Source organism: Anopheles maculipalpis, chromosome 2RL (genome assembly GCF_943734695.1).
Source record: "Anopheles maculipalpis chromosome 2RL, idAnoMacuDA_375_x, whole genome shotgun sequence".
In the NCBI taxonomy this organism is placed as follows: Eukaryota; Metazoa; Arthropoda; class Insecta; order Diptera; family Culicidae; genus Anopheles; species Anopheles maculipalpis.
In genome coordinates this window covers 70,809,285-70,833,780 of record NC_064871.1, presented here as the reverse complement: position 1 = coordinate 70,833,780, position 24,496 = coordinate 70,809,285, and the positions used below count along the sequence as shown (strand labels likewise).

Sequence of the window (24,496 nt, the reverse complement as noted above, 5' to 3'; positions counted from 1 at the left end):
ATAGTAGGTACAATCAGTGATAGGCACATAGATGGAGATGTCACACAAAGTATTACTGATTAAGCGAACAGAGACTATGAAATACGAGACCGTATGAACCGCCGTAAACGATCCACCAAGCAAATGGTGGGCTGCTTGGTTGACCCGATTAAATGAAAATAACGTTAACACGGAAACACATCGATCGACAAAAATTTCTCACACCGACTTATACGATATACACATTGACACATTGAAATAAAATGATCATAATTCACTATACAAAGTTTGCAATGGCTAGAGCAACATGTCTCGAAACATTGTGGTCTCTGCAGTATACAAATATTAGTCGATGAGCAGTAGGAGAAGAAGATAGCAATGAAAGTGAAATATGTAGTCATGAGGATAGAGTTTGAGCAAAGCCGTTTAGAAGTGATGAGAGAAATAGAATGAAAGAAAGAGGAAGGAATGAAAGTTGAGAAAAGAAATAATCATAAGACAAAAGTGAAAAAAAGCTATGGAAAAATGGTATCGAAAAACATAGATGTTATAAATGAAATGGCACGTATATGGCATGGTTTTCGAAATAAACTACCCAAATTACCCCCAAAACAAGCAAATGATAAGCATGAATTTTGAATTAATTGACCCCGGTTTTGCAGCAACAAATCAATCTTTTGTGCCAATTTATGATGCATCTTGTGTGGGTCACCTGAACAGCTGGATAGACAGGAGTTACTATTCAGCTAAGGGCAAAAAGAAGCCACAAAAAAAATTTTGGAAAATAAAATTAAGCTCTTTTCTTTTTTCAAAAACTCTTATTCTGTATTCTGTCACGATCATTAAATTTTAATAGCGTAATATAATTAAACATTACAGATTTTTTTTACATTGAATCACGATTTGAATTTTAGAAGTTAATAGAATACAAAATGTTTTGATAGCAACGAGTGTGTTAAATTGCTGTGATTGAAATTTTTATTTTTATAGCACCATTAAGTTACCACAACTCGCAATGTAAGTTACCACAGAATAAATCTTAAGATTGATTTAGATTTTTATTGTTTAAAATATAAAAAATAATTGCGAGAAAAAGATGTTTCTAAATGAAAGATTTCAAAAAAGTAAATCAAAGTATAAAAAGCGACGAGAAAAAAATTAATGAATCTTAAAATACGTGTATACGCGTTGTGTGATTGCTTTTTCGTACGCATGAGGTCTTCTGCAGTTGTAAACTTGTGTTACAGATGATTGCAAATGTATATTAGACAGCAAATGTATTGAAGGCAAATATGGAACGACAACTCCGGCAAGTGAATAATGTGCTATTAGTAGCTAGGGTCAGCTCTACTTTTAAGCAATGAAGCAAATTGAATAATGAATGCATAATACACTATCAGCAAAACAAGTAATGTTTGCATTTATTTACTTTCGTGTATCGATTGTTGCTTTCCTACAAAGCATAGTCGACGGTACATGGTAACGTTTTAAATTTGTTATTTGGTCGTTATTTTTGCCTCATATATTTCAGCACTCCTTAGCACTTCATCATCCATATAATTAATAATTAAAACCGCATACCGAACAATCATTTCACGACGATATTAAGCAATTTGAATAATGAATGCATAATACACTATCAGCAAAACAAGTAATGTTTGCATTTATTTATTTTCGTGTATCGATTGTTGCTTTCCTACAAAGCATAGTCGACGGTACATGGTAACGTTTTAAATTTGTTATTTGGTCGTTATTTTTGCCTCATATATTTCAGCACTCCTTAGCACTTCATCATCCATATAATTAATAATTAAAACCGCATACCGAACAATCATTTCACGACGATATTGAAAATTGGATACTAAATTTCAAAATGTATTTATCAGTAGTACCTCAAAAATTTTCAAAAAAGTTTAATTTGACTGACCTTATCAAATACTGACCGGTGTCAAAATCCAGTATTTTTTACGAATTTTGATGCCTCTAGGCCAAAATACTGTTTGCTCTCCATAACACTGGCAAACAAAACTAGTCGGTGTTAAATAAAAAAGTTTTTTTTCAAAAAAATTTCTATAAAATTGGTTTGGGTAGATGTCAGATAAATTATCTGAATTTAGCCACCAAGGTATGTGTTCTAAACATGAAAACTTTACTATTTTCAATAAAAAAGAAACAGTAAAAATGTAAAGTATCAGGCGCCTCCATTATGCACCAGGCGCTTCCGTTAAGCACCAGGCGTCTCCATTAAAAAAAAAAGATGATAAAAGTGCATGCCGTAACACATTTTGTTATAAATTTAAAATCTTTCAAATGCTATTTTGTAAATTGATATTTGAAATTAATAAAAAATTATATGAAATATTTCTACCACCATCAGCCATATAAATTCTTTGAGGCTTTGAGTCTGGTGACCATGGTTGTTGCGGTGACAGCCCTCACAAGGCAGAACTGGCTACTGAATCACATCAGGATCGTCGCCCCGTAGACAGAACTGATTATCCGGCTTTGTTTTGCAGGCTTAGCCGATTAGCAAACTTGGCGCATTCGAGTTTTTAAAGCCAAAAAAGAATTCGAATCTCATATTGTCCTTCAAACTATTTCGGTCTCAAGTTGTTATAGTACGCGGTCCACTGTTTGCGAGTTTTGCAACAGAGCGGGGAAGCAATTTAAATCTAATTAAAAAATGCTTGGTTTGGAAGTTTTCTGACAGTATAGAAATAGCATTCCGCTGATTGTAACGGTGGCGATGAGGTCGCGTCGACATGATTTAGCACTGGTAGTAAGTTTTACGCTCGGAACCTATCTAGGTGCTGTCAAGGGGGAAATCGCACAAAGTATTGATTTCTTGCTCCCGTTTTTTCCCTGACATTAACGAAGATTGACTGTTGTAAGAAAATGGCAGTTTGGTAAAATGTTGCAGCTGCAGCAAGCAAACTAAAAGAGCAAATTGCATCTCTCAGTGTGTCGGACTGCCGATGGCAAAGATGGATGGTGATGGATTAGTATAGTTTGGCGTGTGTTGCGAACTTGTGATGTGGTGCATTGCTCCGAATAATCTCATAAAATGTCACGTCGATATATGCTGCTCGCTTTTGCTGGAGAGTGCACAATAATGTTCACATTTTGCTCTTTTCGTGCAGTTTTGTGGGCACGGCTAGAGGTAAATTTAAAATGAAAATTATTTTTCTTGCAGCCAATGATAAACGATATCAAATTTCTTCATTTCATAGCCAAGAAGAAATAATAAACAATGTTGTGAAATGTAACACAAAAAAATTACACTAACTTAATTTTGAAATTGAAATTTAATTTTGAAAAGCTTTTAGTAATTTTTTTTTGAATAAATGGGAATTGTATATTGATTTTCCATGAACGAGTAATATTTTTCCAAGAAATTTATAATTATTTTCGTTTACAATTACGGGTAGCATTCGAACACAGCACGTTTTAAGAGCATCTGTGCGTCACAATTAAACGAAAAAAATATGAATACAATGCAAAATAACTGTCACGAATACTGAAAAGTGCAAGTTATTTCCCAGCGTTGGCGGACGAGCGATAATTATGCTCACACACACTATTCACCGCACGTACTCAAAAGTGGCAAGTGGCGTGAAAAGTTTGCAATAGCACTACCTCCATAAAGGCATCTGCATGTGAGATTTTGAAAGAAAACACTGTGCAGTACTTGAGTGTGTTGAATGGAAAGAAATGATGAACATGTAGAACATTACATGTAAGCGATTCTAGCGCAATGCGAGGAAGTCCAGTCTGACACGGATGAGATGCTGCTGTGTTCATGAAGTGGATGGTCGAATAATGAGACATTAAATCATAGACGAGCATACATGCGGGCAATACCACGCACAGTTGTGAGTCCGTTGGCGCATCGGTTGCCTGGGAGTTGCCGGAAAAGTGGTCACCAGCTTGGAGAGCTCTTCAGACTCAACATCATTGAACGTGCGCCAAATGAAGTTGTGACAAAGTACTCGCAGAAGAATTACCATTGGATGAATATTATACACAAGAACCATGAGCAAATGGACAGAAGAGAGGAAAATACTAGAGAAAAAGATAAGTGTACAAGAAAGATGAAAAGTACTTGAGAGGAGAAAATATGAAATGAGCGAAACTGCCCGCAGTGTTGTTTGTTGGTCTGTCGGTGAGATCATAGTTGTGCCAATTGGATCAAACACTGAAAAGTAATATTGTCCATATGGCCCAAGGACGCGAGGAGCTATCAGTGAATGGCCGGGAACCAATCGTACCTCTCAATCGTAAATCAATACCATGCAACATTACACCAATTATGATAACCATGTTCAACAAAATGGTTGTCCCTGACGGGTACAGCTACCTCTGTAATTAAATAATGCTATCACTGGACAGTACAAGCCAACAATAATGTTTTGTTATTATACCGATCGTTTTCAGAATCATGATAACAGTGTGACATTAGTTTATTTTATATCAATTTCTTCATTGATTCATTGCTGAGTGCTTGGTTATTAGGTGCGTTGGGATAAAAAGGATTTAATAGCTTGCTGTTTGATAAGCTCCCTTATGAAAGTCGAACAAAAGGTGCTTTAAAAATTAGTATTTTCAATGAAAACGGTGCTTTTGTTACGGCAGTTTTTGTACGAGTAACTGGTTCCAGTTTTTATCCGGTTTGTTTGCCTGGTTAGAATAAAACGTTACAAACGATTAGCTTTTTCAAAGATGTTGAGCGGCATTCAAGACGATGCGATAGGGTACTTCATTCAATTTGATATAAAAATTTGTATTCCATACATTTTTATTGGTTGTTTGCTTGGTTGGTTGGTTGATTTCTTGTAAATAGTTTGAGGATTATTCTCTACGTCGAAGGATTTTAAGCTTTAGGCAAGCTGAGCAGAATAGTGAAATCACGTGATTGTAGACTTTATTGGGCCTTAAATTAGCAAAATAGTAAACAGCAAAAAGTACTGATAAATATCATAAAATACATCGTACTTTTGTGAATTAAAAAATAAAAAAAATCTTGTATTGCACTTCAATGGAGAAGATAAAACATTTGTTTTTCCTAAAACAAACTTTAATTATGTCATAGAAAACGAGAAAAATAGTTATTAAATAACAGTTTTTCAAAATTTCTAAGAAACTTTGCTTAAAACATTTCAACGAAAAGATGAACTGAACATTGCAATATTGAGGAATGTTTTATTTTGTTGGTATGCTTTGGCTTACATTACAAAAGTTATCAAGAAAAGCCATTGAAATGTGAGATAAAACTGTACATAGAAGGAAGTTCAGAAGCGTTCTCGAAATTTTTGTTGGGTGTAGTATGTTCAGATACTCAGCAGAAAGAAACAAAAAATTAACATTAGCAGTGGGTGAAAAGAACGCATGCAACATGACGTGTGTTGGTGTGTCGTAGCAGAATAGCGTGGAATTAGCAGAAAACCGTGTCGTGCGGGTGTGCGTGACGCAGTGTTTGTGTGGGGTAGTAAATTTTGGGTACAATAAAGGGTTAATAAAATTGCCGGCAATAATATAGCTGAGGGTACGGTGTATGAAGCAGCAGTATGTAGTGAGAGTCTAACGTTCCACTAACAAAAGATAATGCCGTCGTACGCTCTAATAGATCATTTCAATTATGCACAATCAAACATAAAATCAAAGCAAAATATATCTCAGAATAGTGTTTATCATAAGCTACTGACATTTAAATGAAATCTAGCATTAGTTGGTGATGACATCTGAGTGTGTGTTGGTACTACATACTGATTAAATTTACAATTGAATTTCACGTATTTGTTGTAACTTTTACATTTCATGACTGCACACAGAACAGAGAACGACAAGAATATCAAAATGAAGCACTTCTTTTGCCTGCTTTGTAACAGGTGACAGGGTAGTGAACAATCTAAGAAACGTTTTAGAAAATAATGAGGGACAGGGTCAAAAATATTGAACGAAAAATCAATTACAGAAAAAAAACAAAACGCCTAGAGTGGTATTACATACGGATTCTAATGACACTGAGAAAGAGCACAGACACGAAAATAAAATAATAAAAAACAGACAGTGAGAGAAAGTGATAGCGAACAGAATGACATGAACGCACTGAAGGAGCGAGTACAAGACGATCGTAAAAGATAGAAAAAAAGGTATGCGGAGAGCGCGAAAGGGGAGAGAGTGAGTGAGCGAGACAGAGAAAGAGAAGGTAGAGCAGAAGAAAGAACGAGACAGTATGATGGAAAATAAATGCGGAAAATGCGATAGCTACCTTTCACACTGTCGAAGCGTCCACGATGCGATTATCCACAGTGAAACCATGAACACTAGTAAAACCGTCCCGGGGCATATTGTCATTAGTGTTTTCAGCACAAATCTGTAGAAAACCGGAAACGGAAATGTATGTAAATAGATTAAAAAAAAAAAACACTTGAATCGGAGTGTGCACTTCACAAAATGGGGGGTGTTGTACGTGGGAAAGTTGTACAGTACGTACCGAGTGTTGAAATTGATTCGATTTAGCGCACCTATACTACGTGACGAGGCATCGGTAAATAGTTTCGAATGTAACAGCATCACACGACATATCAGGTACAAACGAAGGAACATTGGCAAAGATAACGCGACGTCGTACGGAACTAGTTCACCTCCGATGGCTTTGTTCTTATTAGCTAATTTGGTAGTCCATAGAAAATAATATTGACCTGGAATGGGATGCACTGCGCAGATTAGTAATTCTAAAGCTATTTGGCTCATTCGCTGCCAGGTCATCGCTATTCGCCAGTCATCTGCACAGTTGTCTATCATAAAAAGCTGAAAATAAAGCAGAAACAGAATGATTTACTCAGTTTTAATGGTGCTTGATGTTAAAAAAAAAGTAAATATATTTAACGCAGGATTTAATACTGTTTATTCATTTTAACTGCTGGCGCTGCTACCGTAATGCCGCCAGGTTCCTCTATGTGACAAAATATCATGGGGTTTTCAATTTTTACTTTAAATAAGTCTAACAGATACGGGTGGCCCAGTGGTGTAGGCGACAGCGGCGCCATTTTTCAAACGCTAGTAGCGGGGTTCAAATCTCATCCGGGGGACCGTTCCCCCGTAGTAAGGACTGACTATCCAATTACTTGGTATCGACAAGTCTAGTAAGCCATTTGATGGCAGGCGTGACCTTGGTTGTGGAAGGTTTTTAAACCAAGAAGAAACAGAAGTTCAACGAACAGCTAGAGGCTCTACTAGCAGACGGTCCCGATGCACCGTCGACACCCCTGACATTGAGGACACACGAAAAGCTATCTGTCGGTTAAAGAACAATAAGGCACCCTGAATCGACGGAATCGTAACCGAACTGGTCAAAAACGGGAGTACCTTACTAGAAAATGAGGTTCATCAACTTGTTGCTGAGGTATGGGATAGCGAATCGATGCCTTGTGATTGGAATCTTGGCAAGAAGGAAGATATGTTGGAGCGCAACAACTACAGGGGTATTACGGTGTTGAAGCTTGTCAGGATAAGCTTGCCCCTTTCGTTGAACAGATAGTTGGAAACTATCAAAGAGGATTCCGAAATGGAAAATCAACCACTGACCAGATCTTCACCATGCGGCAAATCTTGCGAGGTCATGAGCTCTTTTGGAATCCCGGCCAAACTGATTAGAATGACCACGATCAACGTCACAAGCCAGGTGAAGGTGGATGGAAAACTTTAAGGGTCCTTTGCTACCTCCAAAGGCCTGCGTCAGGGAGAAGGGCTTGCCTGTCTCCTATTCAACTTGGCGCTAGAGAAGGTCATCCGTGACTCGAAGGTAGAGACTTCTGGAATCAACCATTCTAAAAGTCAACCCAGATTCTGGCATACGCTGATGATATAGATAAAGATCATCGGTCAGCAGCTCACGCAGGATCCCAGGACCAATGGATCGAGCAGGCGGCAGAAAACCTCGGGTTGCACGGGTTCCTCGGAATGGTGACGAGGCAAATAATTCTGGAACTACGTGGGGATGATGTACGGATAGGTGACCGCAAATTTGAAGTCGTCCAAAACTTTACCTATCTCAAGTAAAAAAGGCAGCAACAAAAACAGCATAAAGACGGAGTTGCGCGAGTAGGATGCTGGCGGCCAGCCGGTCATTCTAGAGCCTGAGAAAACATCTCACCTCAAAAAACCTGTCGCGACGGTCGAAGCTGGGACTGTATCTTACCTTTATAGTCTCAGTACTCACATACGCCTCTGAGACATGGCGGCCCTGTCCAAAACAGACGAAGGCGCTTTCGGGAGAAAGATGATCAGATGGATCGTTGGCCCCGTATGTGTGGAAGGACAATGGAGGAGGTGCTACAACGACGAACTGTATGAACTGTATCTCACCGTCTCTTGTGACCTCACCGTCGTGAGGTCTCAGAAAGTCCTTTTAGGCCGTCCACAGGGACAGAGGAGGCGTGGTAGGCTCAGATTGTGGTCGGAGGATGTCGTAGAATCATTCGCCATGGATTGGCGGACGACGGCGCGGGGCCGTGAGCGGTTCTGGACTCTGCTGCGACAGGCCAAGACCGCAAAACGGTTGTAGCGCCTGATAAGTAAGTAAGTTGTTTTTCCTCTTTCATGATCAGTAAATGTGCTGTCATCTAGTTTGGTTCTAATTGAACACAAACAGAAATACTGAACACAACTGTTGGGCAAACAAAATTATTGAGCATTGCCTAAAGATTGTTCGGTGAACCATAGTTGGATAGTCAAAGTCAGTCCTCACTGCAGGGGGAAGTGGATCTGGATGAGATTTGAACCCCGGTTCTGCCGTTTGAAGACCGGTGCCGCTGTCGCCAATACCACCAGGCCGCCTAATTATTTTAACATTATTACTATTAAATTATCTGTTGGATTGTTATACAGACTCGCGCTCGGATCATGATAGAAAAACATAATAAATAGGCTATACGTAGTAAACTTACAAGAACTATAAAACATTGTTACTGGCATGCTCTTACTAAGTTTAAAAAACGATCCTTAATATTGTCATGAGGAAATCAGAGTCCTCCAGAGTCAAGAAATAAAGTTTTTGTAGCTACTTCTGGTTGAGCCATGAAACTAATTTCAATGCATTTGACGATTGCATTAATGAGAATGGTTTTTGGAATATCGCGTTCAGCCAATGTCACCGTCAGTCACCGGCGTACAAGAAGTAAAAGAAAAAGGTTTAAGAACGTATGCTCTTTATGTTGTGAAAACATTATGATTCGACATGAGCAGCCGGTGCGCAGCCTGAGCAAGCAAACAAAAACGATTTTGGTTATGTGAATAATTCTTGGCAAGTGGCCAATTGCCATGTCTCGGCCGTTCCCATGGTACATCAGGGACCGGATTGGTTGAGGTGTGAGTTCTGAATGTTCATTAGGTCAGTTTCATAGAGCCATCGCTCAGTATTTGCCGAGACGTAATTATTATGGTCGATGCACTATGCCTTTACACTGTGAATAGAGTTGGCGATGTAAGGGTGTGTGTGTGTGCGTCAGACGCATGCCCTTCTGCAAACTGTTTTACACTGTTTGCTCTAAGCAGAACTAATAAATTTTCCAGATTTATTTACGAGCTCAAGTTGATGGTCAGCTGGTTGTTGGGTTTAGTTAGTGTTAACTGCAATAACCGCAGTCATCCTGACGGGACGTTGCGGCTGTAACCACACGAATGCTACCAACTCCCAAACAAATCAGCCTTCAGGAGACATTTTAATAACGCTAGATCTCACATCGACAAGATTTACGGTCTTTTGTTCGAAGCGCAACTTGTGCTGTGGAGCTTGTACATTGGTCGTTGCAGTAGTTAGGTTTACATCGGATTTAAACTGGCTTGGATTTAAACAGGTTGTGTGTTTTTTGTCAACATAGTTGATGCAATGCTACAAAATGTTCTGAAATTATCTTTTTTCGAGAATGTTTTATTTCCTATGTATTGGTTTAAATCTGGTTCAACAATGATAACACTACACTCACCTGAACTTCCAAGGCGTGGTAGGCTACGATGAGCCCTAGTAAAATCACAGTCGATACGGATATTAACGTTTTTAAAGCGGTCGAATAAAAAGATGCCTGAAACGGGAAAGAACAACAATCAATATCACTTTCTGATGTTTTTGATAAATTTTATTATTTTTAAAACAAAGACCATTATGTGGCTGTGTACACCGCATGAAGTCTGGTGTGAACGGGCTACAAGAAAGAAGATTAATTGATTCTGTAATGGAAACCGATAGGGCTGCTAAATTGAGGATATGATTGGCCATAATATAATTATGCGGTGAATCTGTGGATTGTCGTAATACAGTTAGCCCGAGAAATCAACACAAAGGAATCATGAAGATTGATTGTGCGATTAATAGGATGATTCGTCATAAGGATACACCATACGCTTCGGAAATAGGTCGGTTGAGCCTAGAGAACCGTGCTCCAAAGTCGAGCTAATTGAATACACGTGTTGGCCGTCGGCGTTGATGTAGCAAAAATTAAGCACTGTACGACATTAAAATGAACACATTGAACGGAATAGAGCATCATCAGAACAGCGGGAACGGATTTTCAAACTTTAATTCACACAATTTCATAAAATCGTGCATTTTTTTGAATCGTTTTTGGGCTGTGTCTAAAATTAATTCATTCTAATACCTTACTTTGGTTGAATCATTACGAAACAGACCAATTAAATTATGCAAATCGAGTCTCCAAAATTGAACATTCATGTAGTGCTTGTTGTGCTCTTAATTGTATTTTTAATCGATTGAAATAACATGTAGCGCGATGCAAATGAGTTGCCCTGAAAAACTTTTGATAAGTTAGCTAAGCTGTTGGAAGCATTTGATTGGCAGCAGGGGGTGATAGCCACCGGTCACGTTTGTCGAAGCACTGTCCTTCGAACAGTGTTTCCATCACAAAATGGTTGATGGCGGGCGGTTTAATCTGATCGTACGAGAGGTTCCTTTTCATGTATGCAAATCTCTACACATTGCGGAAAGTAACACAAACTCACACCAGCCCATCAGGACCAGTCACTATTTCCACCTGATTGCTTCTGCTCCAACTCGCTGGGTTCCATTAGAAATGATTATTTACTGTGCAGTTGGTTGAGTGATAGCTTTTTCAGCGATTATGATTTTGAATATGGATTACGATCCATTAGTAGCGGTATTCGGCATCGAGTAGGTATTCGTGTGTGTGTGTGTGTGCGCGTACCACAGGGAAAACAGTTATTTATTGCCGCATCACACCTGTATCACACCACATCTGCCAGTTTTAGTGTTTCCGGCACACTAAAATATTCCGTTACAAGGCGAGATAGAGGCGAGAAATTTAAATTTCATATGATGAATGTAGATTATTATGATATGTATGAGGGGCCGGATATTTACTCTTCCACAAAGTTCAACCCCAAAACCAGATCGTCAGACCCGGGTATCCGTTACTACCCGCTGCTACAGAAGTATCCCACCCACAAAGGCAAACATCTGGACGGATGTTTATTGTTGTTGCTGCCGATGGTTCGGTTTTAGTTGATAGGCTGGGCTGGGTCAACGGCATAAAACTGAGGCAACTGGCCGGTTCAGAACGGGCGGCGAAACATCATCGTCACCGTGTCGGCGCGGTATGCGCATGTTTACAGCTCATCGGTGCGTTAGCAATTATGTGTGTACAAAATAGCTCTTTGCTAATTACGCCGACGTTTATAAATAATGTCGGGCAACGAATTTCTAGACGCTCTGTTAGAGAGAGAGAGCGTACACCGGGCTTTAGTGATCAGAGAGCAATATCAGAATGTTAGCTGTTAAACGTCTGGTGGGCACTATACACAATGGTTGTTCAAGAAATGGCAAAATCACTTCAAATCCATTGATTTATGAAGCGGATATGATATATTCTCACAGCTAACGTGCGTGTTGAAGTGTCTATGATCTACTTCCGGACTTACTCACGCAAACGTCAACCCATAAGCAGCACGAAAACTTCCGTCGCAAAGCAGGATTCAGCCTGTTTGCAGCCTTCCCTAGAGCCATCCATTACACAAAGTAGCAATAGCAACCGTGTGCAGGAGCAAGACTGAAGGAGTAATTGAAATTTCAATACTTCCTTCCTAGTGCTACCCCTCGCTGTGGTGGCAGGTTCTTCAGCAGCAATCGTTACGAGCATGTGCTAAGTACCGCATGTTCCGTGCATTCACTCCCATGGGTCGAGGTGGGATCGCGTTTCTTGCAGCTGCAGGGCGCTTAACGTAAATAAATTTCCTTTTTGCATATTTTATTCCACCACATTCGATAGGTTGATGGTCGATGCACATACACAGCGCAATTGTATCAACCCGGTACCGGTCAAAGGATAGCACTGCATTTATCACAACCATTTATTCTATTATCATATTTCTAGTCCGTTCTTTGCTGACCTAGTTATCCAAACTGCATTACATTATGCTACGGTGGTTGTGCACAAGAAGCGGGGGAAAAAGGTGGCACAGTAGCACAGCTGCAGTTTTTTCTTCATTGTGCCGACGGCACAATCCTTCTTGGGAAAGGCGAACATTTCCTAGACTAATGTTTTGTATCATTATTCTAACTTTTTGCTGTACACAAAATGCTCCAGAAGACGAACGCATTGCTTATTTAGTCTGCTGAGATAAGGCGCATTGGTTTTATCGAAGGCGAATCTGATCTACCATGGCAGAGTGAAACAAGACTGAGCAATAGCATTAAGGTACGGCGAAGTACACATCGTGAATCATTTTGTTAGATGCATTTTCTAGTGGATGTTCATTTGTCTTATGGAGATATAATGGTTTGCGTACCCAGCGGCTATGGTACGACACGCGGATAATGTAGAGTGCGATGGACATTTAGCGTTACTTAATGTGTTTCAAAATGTTGTCAAAATGATTGACTAACAACATTAAATTAGTAAGGCACGTGGTGTTTTGAAAAATCTTCTTTTCTGAGATTTATACCCTCCAAATAAAATCATTGCGCTTATAAAACTTGTGCTTATTTTAATTGGATTATTTAAATATAAATCTTGCATTTACTACCTTGTTCGAAAAGTATGGTGACATTGGATGTCAAATTTCGCGCGCCAAAGGAAGCGTCCCTTGTTTTTATTTTTCGTTTGTCAATATGTATGTTTTGACAGTTCTGCCACGTTTCAAGCCACAACATCATCCCGGCTAGGAGTGACAATTTGTTTTCGGAGCTGCGCCAAGTGTTTTGTTCATATTGACCATGTCCAAGTTTTTGGACCAGCGCGCATGTATCAAATTTTGTTTGCGCAATGAAATAAACGCTGCGGAAAGATTGTGGATGTTACAAAAAGCCTTCGGGGAAGAATCTATGTCGGAGAAAAAAATGTACAAATGGTACAGTGATTTCAAGAATGGCCATGAGAAGGTCGAAGACGAGGACCTTCGTCGTCCAAATCAAGGATTTGGTTGTCAAAAATCGTCGGTTGACGATACGAGACCTTTCGGAAAGTGTTGGGATTTCCAAAGTCTCGGTCAACAACCATCCTGCAAGCTGTTTTGGGGTTGAAGCGGATGAAGTCTCGCCTGGTGTCGAAATGCCTGAACCTGCTCGAAAAGCGGAATCGCGTCAAAGTCTGCAAAACGATGCTGGCAGACTATGGTGGAAAGCTGAAATCGATTATAACTGACGACGAAACGTTTATTTTACGCATACGACCCGGAAACAATGGACCAGTCCAGCGAGTACAGTTCCCCGAACGAGCCGAGACCCAAGAAGTCGCGCCAAAGCCGGTCGAATATCAAGGTGATGCTGACGGTATTCTTTGATTACCCTGCGGAGGTTCACAAAGAATTTCTTCCGAAGGGCCAAACGGTGAACAAATAGTACTATCTAAGCGTAATGCGGCGATTTCGGACCTCCATCCGACGAAAGCGGCCGGATTTGTGGAACAACAAGAGCTGATTTTTGCACCACGATTTGCACCAGCCGACTTCTGGCTGTTTAACAAGCTAAAACGACCGCTTGGGTGACACAGTTTTGACACTATCGAGGAGATAGAAGCCGCAGCGACGGCGGAACTAAAGGAAATCCCAGCGTCCGCGTTTTCCACCTAAAGGAATTTTCCATCGGAAGGGGATTACTTCGAAGGTGATGACCTTCATTTGGCCTCATAAAGAACCATTTAAGAAAAAAACGCAAATAATAAAATAAAATAAATATAAAATAAATAAAATAAACGCAAGTCACGTGTTCACCGACACGTGGCTTGCGTGGTCAGCGGAACTGTAACCAGCCAACTCTCCATCGACGGAACCGTTGGCACCGCATCGCCACCGGTATCGGAGCGGGCGAGCGCACTAGGAGTAGTAGGCAGGGTTCAACTAGTTTTACAGTAGCAGCCAACACGCTTGGAGTGATCGAGGGACTGTGAGCGAGTGAGCTTAAATAAAGTTATATTTTATAATAACCCCTACACAAACCAACGATGGGTAACTTGTATGATTTGCAGCTTTTGAGGCAGTTTAATAATTTTATGAGTGCATCAAACAATATTCAGAGCTGTCACTCGGTTGAAGGAACATGCTTTTTTCCACTTTTATGGTGTAGCTTCTATGCTGAGGAACAATTTTGCTTCGCGTCAATCAATCCGTCGCCAGCGTAGACATTTGTTATGAAAAACAATAAAATATGTGGTCAGATTCGGTGGTAACCACAATTTTATGAGCCATACGTGTTTGGAAAATTAAAATGACAATCATTGCAAAATGCAGCACGCTACGCTGTAGGGCGCCAAGTGAAAATTGAGATTTTCTTTGCCTGTTTTAAATTAAAAAGATACACAAACAATAACGATGTTAGGTGAACCGCATGACGAAGAGAAATGAGTTTCCCTCCCTTAAATATCTCTACCGCAACGGGGTACGATATAGCGTGAGCGAAAAAAAAGGATCATTTACGTTTTGAATCTGCACCCCGGGTAGGTTTGTATTATGTGTGTTAGATTTATTGCAAAAACTTGTTTTGTGAGCTTTTTTTTTGTTGCAGAAAATTACGTGAACAAATTGAAATTGGACACGGAAGCTTAAGAACGGAGAAAGGACACCAGAAAGCAGGTTTATTGTACTTTTTTTGGGGTCTTTCGGTTGGGCAAAGGTAGAAGAAATCCGCATCAATTCGATCTATTGCGTCAAAGTGGTTAAGGAGTACAGATGTTAAAGCTTCCCTGCGAGGAAAGTTGGATGTTTAGCAGAGATATTGGATTGGCCGACGGCGGCGATAGGCCGTGAGCAGTTTTGAGGAGTTCTGCAGCAGGGCTTGGCGTCTGATAACTAAGCAAATGAGTCAAAAGTTTATGATTAGCAATATAATAATAACCTTCGTAGCGACGTATTGCAATAAATTTAAAAAAATATTTTAATTGAATTTATTGCACGTGTGCTTTCTATCAAAGCTGGATACAACGATTAATTGCGAGTATTGCAACACATCGTAATTGCGGTACTGCAAGTTTCGTAATGGAAAGACCCGTCTGATTTCGGGTTGGATGAATTCTTAATGTAATGCGAATGGATGTGGATGGGAGGAAAGCGCTATTATTGTGAACATTAAATTTGAAAGTTTTGTTCACGCATGGTGGACTTCATATTGGACGGAACAACGCACGATTATTTGCTCGTATTTAATACTTGTGTAATGATGTGTGGCAATCAATACCTTTTAGTATCAATGTTTGTTTGTTTTTTTTTTCATTTGAAGAGGAAATTTATTATGTTTAACATTAAGTGGTGTCGTTTTATTCGTAGAAATCTCCTTCCAGGTAGCAAGCATTCGGGCAGGGCATTAATTTAATAGCACACTTGTCCATGGACTAGATGTGTGGAAGATGCATTTCCCGGTGCAGCCGGGCTCGTAGCTGTTGTGCATCTTGTGCCATGCACTCTAGAGGATTTGAATAGAAAGCTTCTGATGTGGTTCGCTTGTTGCGGGTTCAGCATCGGTGGCTGCAAAATAGAACGACTCGCACTTCATGGTGTGGTGTGTTGCATTAATTATGCAGGCAGCGATTCTCGATGCTGCACATAAATTGAATTTTACGATTCAAGAACCAAACGATACCGACACAAATGTGCTGTTGGACGAGCGTGGCCGTGCAAGGAAGGCATGGTTTAAACGCTTTGTTTTCAAATGTTTTAATTCATTTGAGCAAGTACGCACGTACTGCCATTGAAACACATATGAAACATCATCTGAAGTTATACTCTTTGTTGATGTTAAAAAATTAAAATAAGTAACTATGAATGAAATAATGATTTAAAATTCGAATGAGATAATATCCTCAGTGCTTGGAAGTGCCATTTTCCCACAATTGGGTTACCTCTTTGATTCACAGTTGATTTGTTTTCGTGTCACTGTGTCTGTATACAAAGAATAAAACGCTTAAAGGGATCAAGGGAGGCAAATGTGTTGAACGTTACAGGGATACTGAATAAGGAGATCTATAAAACAGCCCTATCGACTAGATGATGGTAGATGGTCGCCGAGATTAAAGAATCACACAGAAGTGGTTCCCATGGTAAGTATTTTGTACCGTTGCGGTGGACAACCGGTTCTGAAATTTGTGTTCATTTATGAGCAATCCCTTTCTTTTCACTGCTTTGCTATGTAAAAGGTACAGCTGGCAGGAGCGAGGGCATACGAAAACAGATTTTGCGAAAAGACAATTTTACAAGACCTTGTTTACAAAGCTTTATCCAGTGAATCAGCAGACGGTTACCGTTGGCGCTGGAACACTGTTACTATGGCGTTTCTTGTCGGATTGGTAAAACTTAACAATCGTACAACTGAACCATCAGCCACATGCTGGTGAGGTGCCGGTGCTGGTGTCATCCAGCTCCCGGTAGAAGTCTTCGTGCCACATCCGAGCCCTTTTTGAGAAAGCATTCTACGGTTTTTAGTGGTCTGTTCTGCAGCTTACAACGCTATCCGACATGAATCAGGAGCGGCTAGTGGCTTGTTTGTTGCTGGTTGTTCTTGCAGAGGTGCACGACGGTTAGTGGTGCTCTTTGGCTGACCGTGAAATAATCGTATATTTTTACGACAGACAAAGTTTGCCCCATTCTTTCCTTTGCTCCTCTAGTTTACAGCTTTTATGGACCCTTGTTAACCGGGGGTCCCACGGTAATTGCTAGGGTTGTACGGCACCTAATACAGATTTCGCTTCGCGTTTCATTCCGGTTGAGGGGTTTGAAACAAAAAAAAAACGCTTGCTTGTCAGCACTTTAGCTGGCAGATGGAAAATGAAAGCAAGAAGCAACAAAAAAAAAAAGCACACATCTTTGGTGACTATTGCTCGATTGATCCATCTGACTTTAATCTTTACACAGCAAACATAAACCCCGACAAAGTCTTTCGTATGGTTTCGTCACAAAGAGTATACTTTTTACTTATCTAAAAAGCTATAAATCTATAGCTACGGTCAAGGAGTGTGTGTTACGGTTGAAAGAGAAATAGAGAAACTTACAGGAGCCTGTTGTGGTTATATTTTGAAATTCCGTTAACGTCCTCAACAGTCGTTTTACTACCTAACCCTACCACACATAAAAAAATAACAGTAGTTGAATCGTTCGTTGCCACTTTTGTTTTTGGTTTATGTTTTTGAGAGCATTCACTTAGCCCTTTTTCGAATCGTTGTGCTTATGATTAATTCATGCTACTGCATGAATGGAGCAATAAAAGTCATACCACATCGTAATGGTTATTTTCTGTGTGTGTGTGTGTGTGTGTGTGAACGAAAACGAGAACTTTATAGTGTTGCAAAAATGCAGAAGGTCTGTTGAATGAGGAATACAGAAAGAATTTTAATGGTTTAACTTTAAAATATCGATGACGCTAAAGTAAACTGGTCGTTACATTTATTTACTCTATATTTCTTTTGTAGTATTGCGTGACAGCGGCACCGCTCCTCACACGGCAGGACCGGGGTTTAAATCAGACCCGGACCGTTTCCCCGCGTAGTGAGGACTGACTATCAGAGAGTCTCTAGTAATCCCTTTGACCGGCGTGACAGCCGGCGTGAGGCAATCGTTGTTTATAGTACAGGGTTCTATACTCCAGTCCAGCTTTGACACGTCGAGTTTGATAGCGTTGGCGTCGGCTACGGGGTGTTTGGCGGGTTCAGTCTCGAGAGTAGTGAAGTCGTTTTCGCGGATAGAGTCGGAAAGATCTTGTCGATCATCCTTAGATTGGACGTTGACTAGATTGAGCTTAGGATGTCATTGCTGGACTGCACTGGAGAACACGGTACGTAGACAAATAAATGTTCGTGCTGTCTTAACAATGTTTATTGGTTTGTTACAGTCGAGACCAAACCACAAAGATCAACAATAGAACGGCCACAACCGCATTAGCCGGAATTCGGATAAAACCAACCACCATCACTACAATAGCCACAACAATTGAACCGGACCATCAAAACGCACATCATCCACCAATACATCATCATCATCATCACCATCACCACAACCATAACCGAGCATGCCCGGGATATGGCAGAGAATAAGGAGGAAATGCCTTACCAATATGATTATAAAATTTATTCAACACAAGCGGTATTGACAATACGGAACTTTACCGTCATAATCAATTATACATAAATAAAATAAGTACAAACTCTTCTTCCCCATGCGGTAAAACTTGGAGAAGATGGCCGAACACGTACCATCTTTTCATAGATTTCAAGGCCGCATATGATAGCATAGCCATGGTGAAATTTTACGAGGCTATGAGCTCTTTTGGAATCCCTGCCAAACTGATCAGGCATGTTAGTATGACCATGACCAACGTCACAAGCCAGGTGAAGGTGGATGAAAAACTCACAGGGTCCTTTGCTACCACCAAAGGCCTGCGTCAGGGAGATGGGCTCGCCTGTCTCCTATTCAACTTGGCGCTAGAGAGGGCCATCCGTGACTCGAAGGTAGAGACTTCGGGAACCATCTTCTATAAGTCATCTGATGATATAGACATTTGGTCTGCGACTCTCCCAGGTAGCAGAGGCCTACCAAAAGATCGAGCAGGCGGCAGAAAACCTCGGGTTGCAGATTAACGAGGAAAAGACTAAATTGATGGTGGCACCATCAGCGGCCCTACTAAGAAATCCAGAACTAGGTGGGTGTACGGATAGGTGACCGCAAATTTGAAGTCAGCTGGTCATTCTAGAGCCTGAGGAAACATCTCACCTCAAAAAGCCTGTCGCGACGGTCGAAGCTGTATCATAGCTTTATAGTTTCAGTACTCACACACGCCTCTGAGACATGGCGGACCTGTTCAAAACAGACCAAGCCCTCTACCCGGTCCGTTTCTGTGTATTGAGGTCTGACGATCCAACTACTTGTTATCAGTAAGACCATCAAACTATTGTTAAATTAGTCCAAAAAGAAGAACACATGTACGGCGACGGACACTAACATAAAATCACTTTTATGTCCGCTTTTGGAAAAGCTGATTTCGATACTTCTCCTAAGTATTACTTTACCAATTTTTTGTGGAGAGATCATAAGCAACTGTTTTATGTAAAACACATTTGGTTTTGTACAAAAATTCTTCAATGATTGTGCAATAATTACAAACCTGAAATATGTTTGAAAACTTTTCGACACAAACAAATTAAACTTTTTTATTGGCATACATGAACAATCATAAAAAAGGTGAAGACGTAGAGTCCGGAACTGAAAGTTTTTTTTTTTGCAATAAAAAAATGGTCTTATTTCATGATCTTTAGTGTTTTAGCTATTTTTTCACCAATATAAAATAAAAATGACTAACAATCAATTTCATGATTCGTCCAAAGACCTTAACATTTTTCCAAAATGTTTAACTAAATTGTGCAAAAAAAGAACTAAGACTTTTTGTTGGTAATGTCCATCACTGTATGTTTAGCTGATATGATGCAGTTTTCGATTGGCAAAGTAAATAAAAACTGTCCAACTAAAATCATGTGGCGTTCTCGATACAAAAGTTGTTCAACACCAGCGCAACATGTTAGAGTGCAAACAAGATGATAAGCATTGCCAACCTACCTTAGTATATACACCAGCGCTACTTAATTCGTTTTCTATCACCATCACAATAATGCCGAACATTCCCATGACGAGGGCGTAATCACTGATTCGCTTCCGCTTTTCGAACAGCGCTTTTCGTCGACCTAACCGGTATCCTACATTCGGTTTGTGCTTCTGACCGGGGCCACCTTGTATCGTGCCTGGACCTTTGCAGACGCCACCACCCAGGCCTCGCTCCTCCATGTACCTGCCGTGGCGAAAGAAAAAAAAATTGTAAGGAAAATCATGATGGAAAATTAAAAGCTGATTAAGTTTGGCTTTGGTGAAAGTTTGCCGCTTCACAGACATGAAGTTGTGTGTGTTTTGAAGGTGTTAGCTGCTGTGTAGAGTGAAATGTGCCGCACAACAGCGGACCGCTGCTTAACACTCACCTGGGATACTCTGAGTGTACGCCCACGAGCGCGATACCAGCTTCTTCTGTGCATGCAGCCGATACTGTTTCCCGATTACCGGCGCACGGTGTCTTCATCGAGCCGGGAATCGACAACGTGGACACAGGCTTTCGGAGCTGAAGAAGGGGGAGCGAAGAAGAGAAAACGGAAGAACAAACGTTAGGCATCGAAAGGCCAAGGCACGCGGGTTAACGTTGGCATGTGTGTATGACTATGTTTGGGGGAATATTGTATTGCGCGTCCGCGTACTCTATTTGGCACGGGATGCTGGGGAAGCATTCAATGGTGAGTGAGCAGGCGAGGTAGGTGATGAGGTGTGAACGACATGAGCTTTTTCATTGGTTGGGCTAAGAAGGTGATGAACATAGGGTTTAGGTCGGTGTTTCTACGGTGGATTGCAGCAGCATTCTTAGCGTACACATGGTCGGCGAAGCGAAAAGCAAGTAAAAAGGAGACAACCAATGCAACAGCAAATGAAACAGAAATTAAAGAGCAAACAACGAAATTATCCGAGTAATAAACGCGAGAATTCAATCACATACTAGCGCGGTACGAGCTTCGATAGAAAATTATGTTTGCGAGTGCAGCAATGAATAAAAACCGAAGCACAATTGAAAGGCACCAGCGTGGGGTTTAATCGGGGATAAGCAGAGTGAATCAGTGCACAAAAAAAAAAAAAAGAATGGTCACCGGAAGTGGGATGGAAACGTGCTCAACAGCACGAATGAAATATGCTGCAGTGCACACGGTTCGTACTGCTGCAAGGATTTTTTTTATGGAAAGCCGTTGAGTTCCAATGTTTTTTTTTGCCGGAATGTTTGTTATTCATATTTTTTTTCTCGCGGGAGATAAAAAAAGGCGTTTGGTAGCTGCTTCGTGGTTTAAGCATAACCCTTAGCCTTCCGTTTAAAACATCGTTAACAACACCCAACCCGATCGGTGGTGGGATGTACGCAATGACCATCCAACCACCAAATGGCCAACGAATATTACGGATGACTGCAGCCCACTGCACCCACAGCGTGAATCGTAACCTTCGGTGATCATTTTCCCGGGGAATGGTGCATCATCCGTCATTTTTCGTTTGCTCTCGTTGGCTCTGTGAGGTAAGCCATTATTGCAGGGGTAAAGGTTAATGCTTCACGCATATTTCATGGCTATAGGCCAATGATCGTACAAAGAATCCGGCGGATGCTTGTGAATGCTTGCTGGAAGAGCAGTTAGCTGTACATTTTTTTTTTACGTGTGTGAGATAGTGCAGTGAAGTTGAAGTGGGGTTACAATACAATCTATTGCTGGAGTTAAATTGAACCAAACGTTATTTATTTAAATAATAAAAACACGTTAAATATCGCAACTGAAAACGTTCTATAGAAATCTAGCTAGCGTTTAATATGTATGCATTACATACAAAACTCAATTTTTGGCAGCGTATGTGTTTGTCTATGGCTATTTTATGCAATCATGGGTACTTTAGGATGTGACATTGTTAAAATATGTTTTCTAATAAAGCAAATCACACGCTCTAAACGCTGGTGGATGAAACAGTAATTAACAAATAGTGCAACATAATTGAATACATCTTTACTAACACAAATCTATTTTGCGTACAAATTGATGCTTAGCTGACAATCAAATAAAGCTTGTTCGAACAAGACAAGCAATAAGGTTTATCACAGTGCTACACTATTACTAATCTAATTTTTGTAACGATTTCATGCACTCCTACGCGACTATAGCATTATAGCATTATTATTATAGTACAAACCGGTTGAAATATATAGGAACTAGTCGCGGTAAAATCACTTATATTTGAATTTATAGAACAATATTAGCAAAATGATAGTATTGGACATTGGGAGTAGGTAAAGCGTCAAAGGCATGCACCGTAGTTGTAAGTACTCTACGATTGATCACCTATTTACAAGCACAAAATTTTAATTTCGTCAAAAAATTATCAATTTTAAATAATTTACAAACGAATCGTTATCCATAGTAATACAGTAGACAGATGATTATTTCTAGGTTTGTGAAGATATTTAAATTTACAAGACTAAGTGATTCATTTAAATCTATTTACAACTCAATAGAAACATGAACTAGTGGCTCTTCTGGTGCTGCTACCCTTATGGTTTTTGAAAACTCCTAAAGTGAAATGGTCATCAACATAATCAGATATGGTATGAGGACATAAAATGAAGACGTTGGAACAATAGCAACTTGCACTGACATGGTCAGTTTAGCGGTACAGCATCTCACTTAATATTGATGATCGTCGATTAGGTGTAAAAAGTGGCCAAACAGCACTTTTCTCGATGTGGTTAAGAGCCGTACGCTTGGCTATTCAGATCGAAAAAGCGAGAGAAACATCAAGAAAGCGATTGAGTCGGTAAGAGTACTACAAGTATCGGTACCGTACCTCCGATCGCACGGCACGATTTCTGGTCGGGGAGGCGTGAGAATGAACGAACATTTTCGGGGTCGTAGCAGTATCGAATGAATCTCGGTAAAAATAAAACATCCTTGCACAGCGGGCTCCGTCAACAAGCGGACACCGACAGCATGATGTGGGTTGGAAAGCAAGAATTTATATTGAAATTCCTTCGGTTCACCAACAACGGATGCCTCCCGGTGAGCGTGTCGGTGACGCCCGGCAACATTGACCACAGCGGCGAACGCAATCATAGAAATAGTGGAAAAGACAAAGTGCCGGCGCTTTGTGGCGATATCATAAAGTGGCATTAGTGTGGCCAGAAAGTTCATGTTTCGATTTGGGTGTAGTGAATTTGGGCACCCGGAAGGAGGAGGAGGAGTAGTACCACGAAACAAGGGTACGAATGTCTTGAAGTCTCCGGGCAAGTTTGTTTGTTTGTTTGCTTCATTGCCCGGTTGCTCGTTTGGTTGTTTGGCCGGTCCTTCGAGTAGGAATTGTTGTTGTACGTTTGTTTTCCTTGCTGTTTTTTTTTGGGTAGTGAACGGATGTGAAAGCGTCCGTATACCTCTACACCGACCGCCAACAGTTTGTTGTTATTGAAATGGAGCGTGCTCGACACGATGTACACTAGAGAGCAGTGGTATGACTTCGGTGAATGTTTCGACCAAGGCAGCACGTGGAGGTGTTGGAAGAGTAACAATTGTCGGTGGCTCAATCAACCAGCTCCTGATGCCTGGACGGCAACGTATGGCGCGTAACGGGTGCTCTGATACTTGAACCTCTGAAGTGGTGGAAAATTTCATCAACCATCCCAAAAACAACACTTAGCCATTCGTTTCAATTACGATCTGGCTATGTTTCTTAATTTGGCGTTTGGAATATCATATGCGAGATTATGTGCACCCACAAACTATGGAAAAATAGAATCATACCTATTCGCAATGCTGCGTCAAAAAGTTCCTAACAGTGGTTTCCTAACCTTTCATCATATTGGTGGATGTTGAAAACGGATTTTCATCTAACAAAGCGTACCTTGGTTTACGAAAATGAGAATGAAAACATTGCTCAACTCGACGGTATGCTTGTGACAGGCGTGACCGAGGTTGTCAATGGAATTTCCTTTTTCGTGTAAATTTAACTTGACAGTCCCATCGGAGCGGATGATAGCGATTGGACTCCTCCTTTTGGTCGTATTTATTCAAAGGGGTGCACATGTTCGTCTTGTAACGTTAGCTTAGGCTTCGGTTGTTGTGATTACCGAATGTTTTTCGGACGCTAACACTGGTTTGCGTGACAAGGATTTATTGTTTTTAACTTCATAATACAAAGAAAAGGCTAGTGGAGAGGTGACATTGATGTCGGTCTTCACACGGCAGGTGTGGGGTTCAAATCCCACCCGGAGCGTTCCCCGTAGTAGTAAGGACCTACTATCGTACTATCCCGGCGTGACTAAGAAGGTCATTCAGATGAAGAAGAATCAAGAAAAATGAACTAGAATTATGTCCTCATCTCACCTCATCATCATCTAACGATGCTCTTGCTCCGGTTGATCTACCGAGTTACTTCTCCAGCATCATCGATGATTTAT

The 24,496-nt window shown here is 40.6% G+C and overlaps 2 protein-coding genes across 9 annotated transcripts in view; both read right to left on the bottom strand.

Moving 5' to 3' along the window:
* The window catches only part of LOC126568807 (small conductance calcium-activated potassium channel protein), a 104,009-nt gene that overhangs the window by 17,918 nt on the left and 61,595 nt on the right, over positions 1 to 24,496 (bottom strand). For all 8 annotated transcript variants that reach the window (XM_050225441.1, XM_050225443.1, XM_050225440.1 and 5 more), the window contains 5 exons: positions 20,454 to 20,590; positions 20,041 to 20,269; positions 9,966 to 10,061; positions 6,473 to 6,789; positions 6,248 to 6,352 (listed from right to left, as the gene is read on the bottom strand). In XM_050225441.1, the coding sequence (XP_050081398.1) occupies positions 6,248 to 6,352; positions 6,473 to 6,789; positions 9,966 to 10,061; positions 20,041 to 20,269; positions 20,454 to 20,590 (884 nt within the window). The remainder of the gene's footprint in view (positions 1 to 6,247; positions 6,353 to 6,472; positions 6,790 to 9,965; positions 10,062 to 20,040; positions 20,270 to 20,453; positions 20,591 to 24,496) is intronic.
* Positions 1 to 24,496, bottom strand: part of LOC126567447 (RNA cytidine acetyltransferase) — a 617,063-nt gene that overhangs the window by 541,820 nt on the left and 50,747 nt on the right. The window lies entirely within an intron of this gene.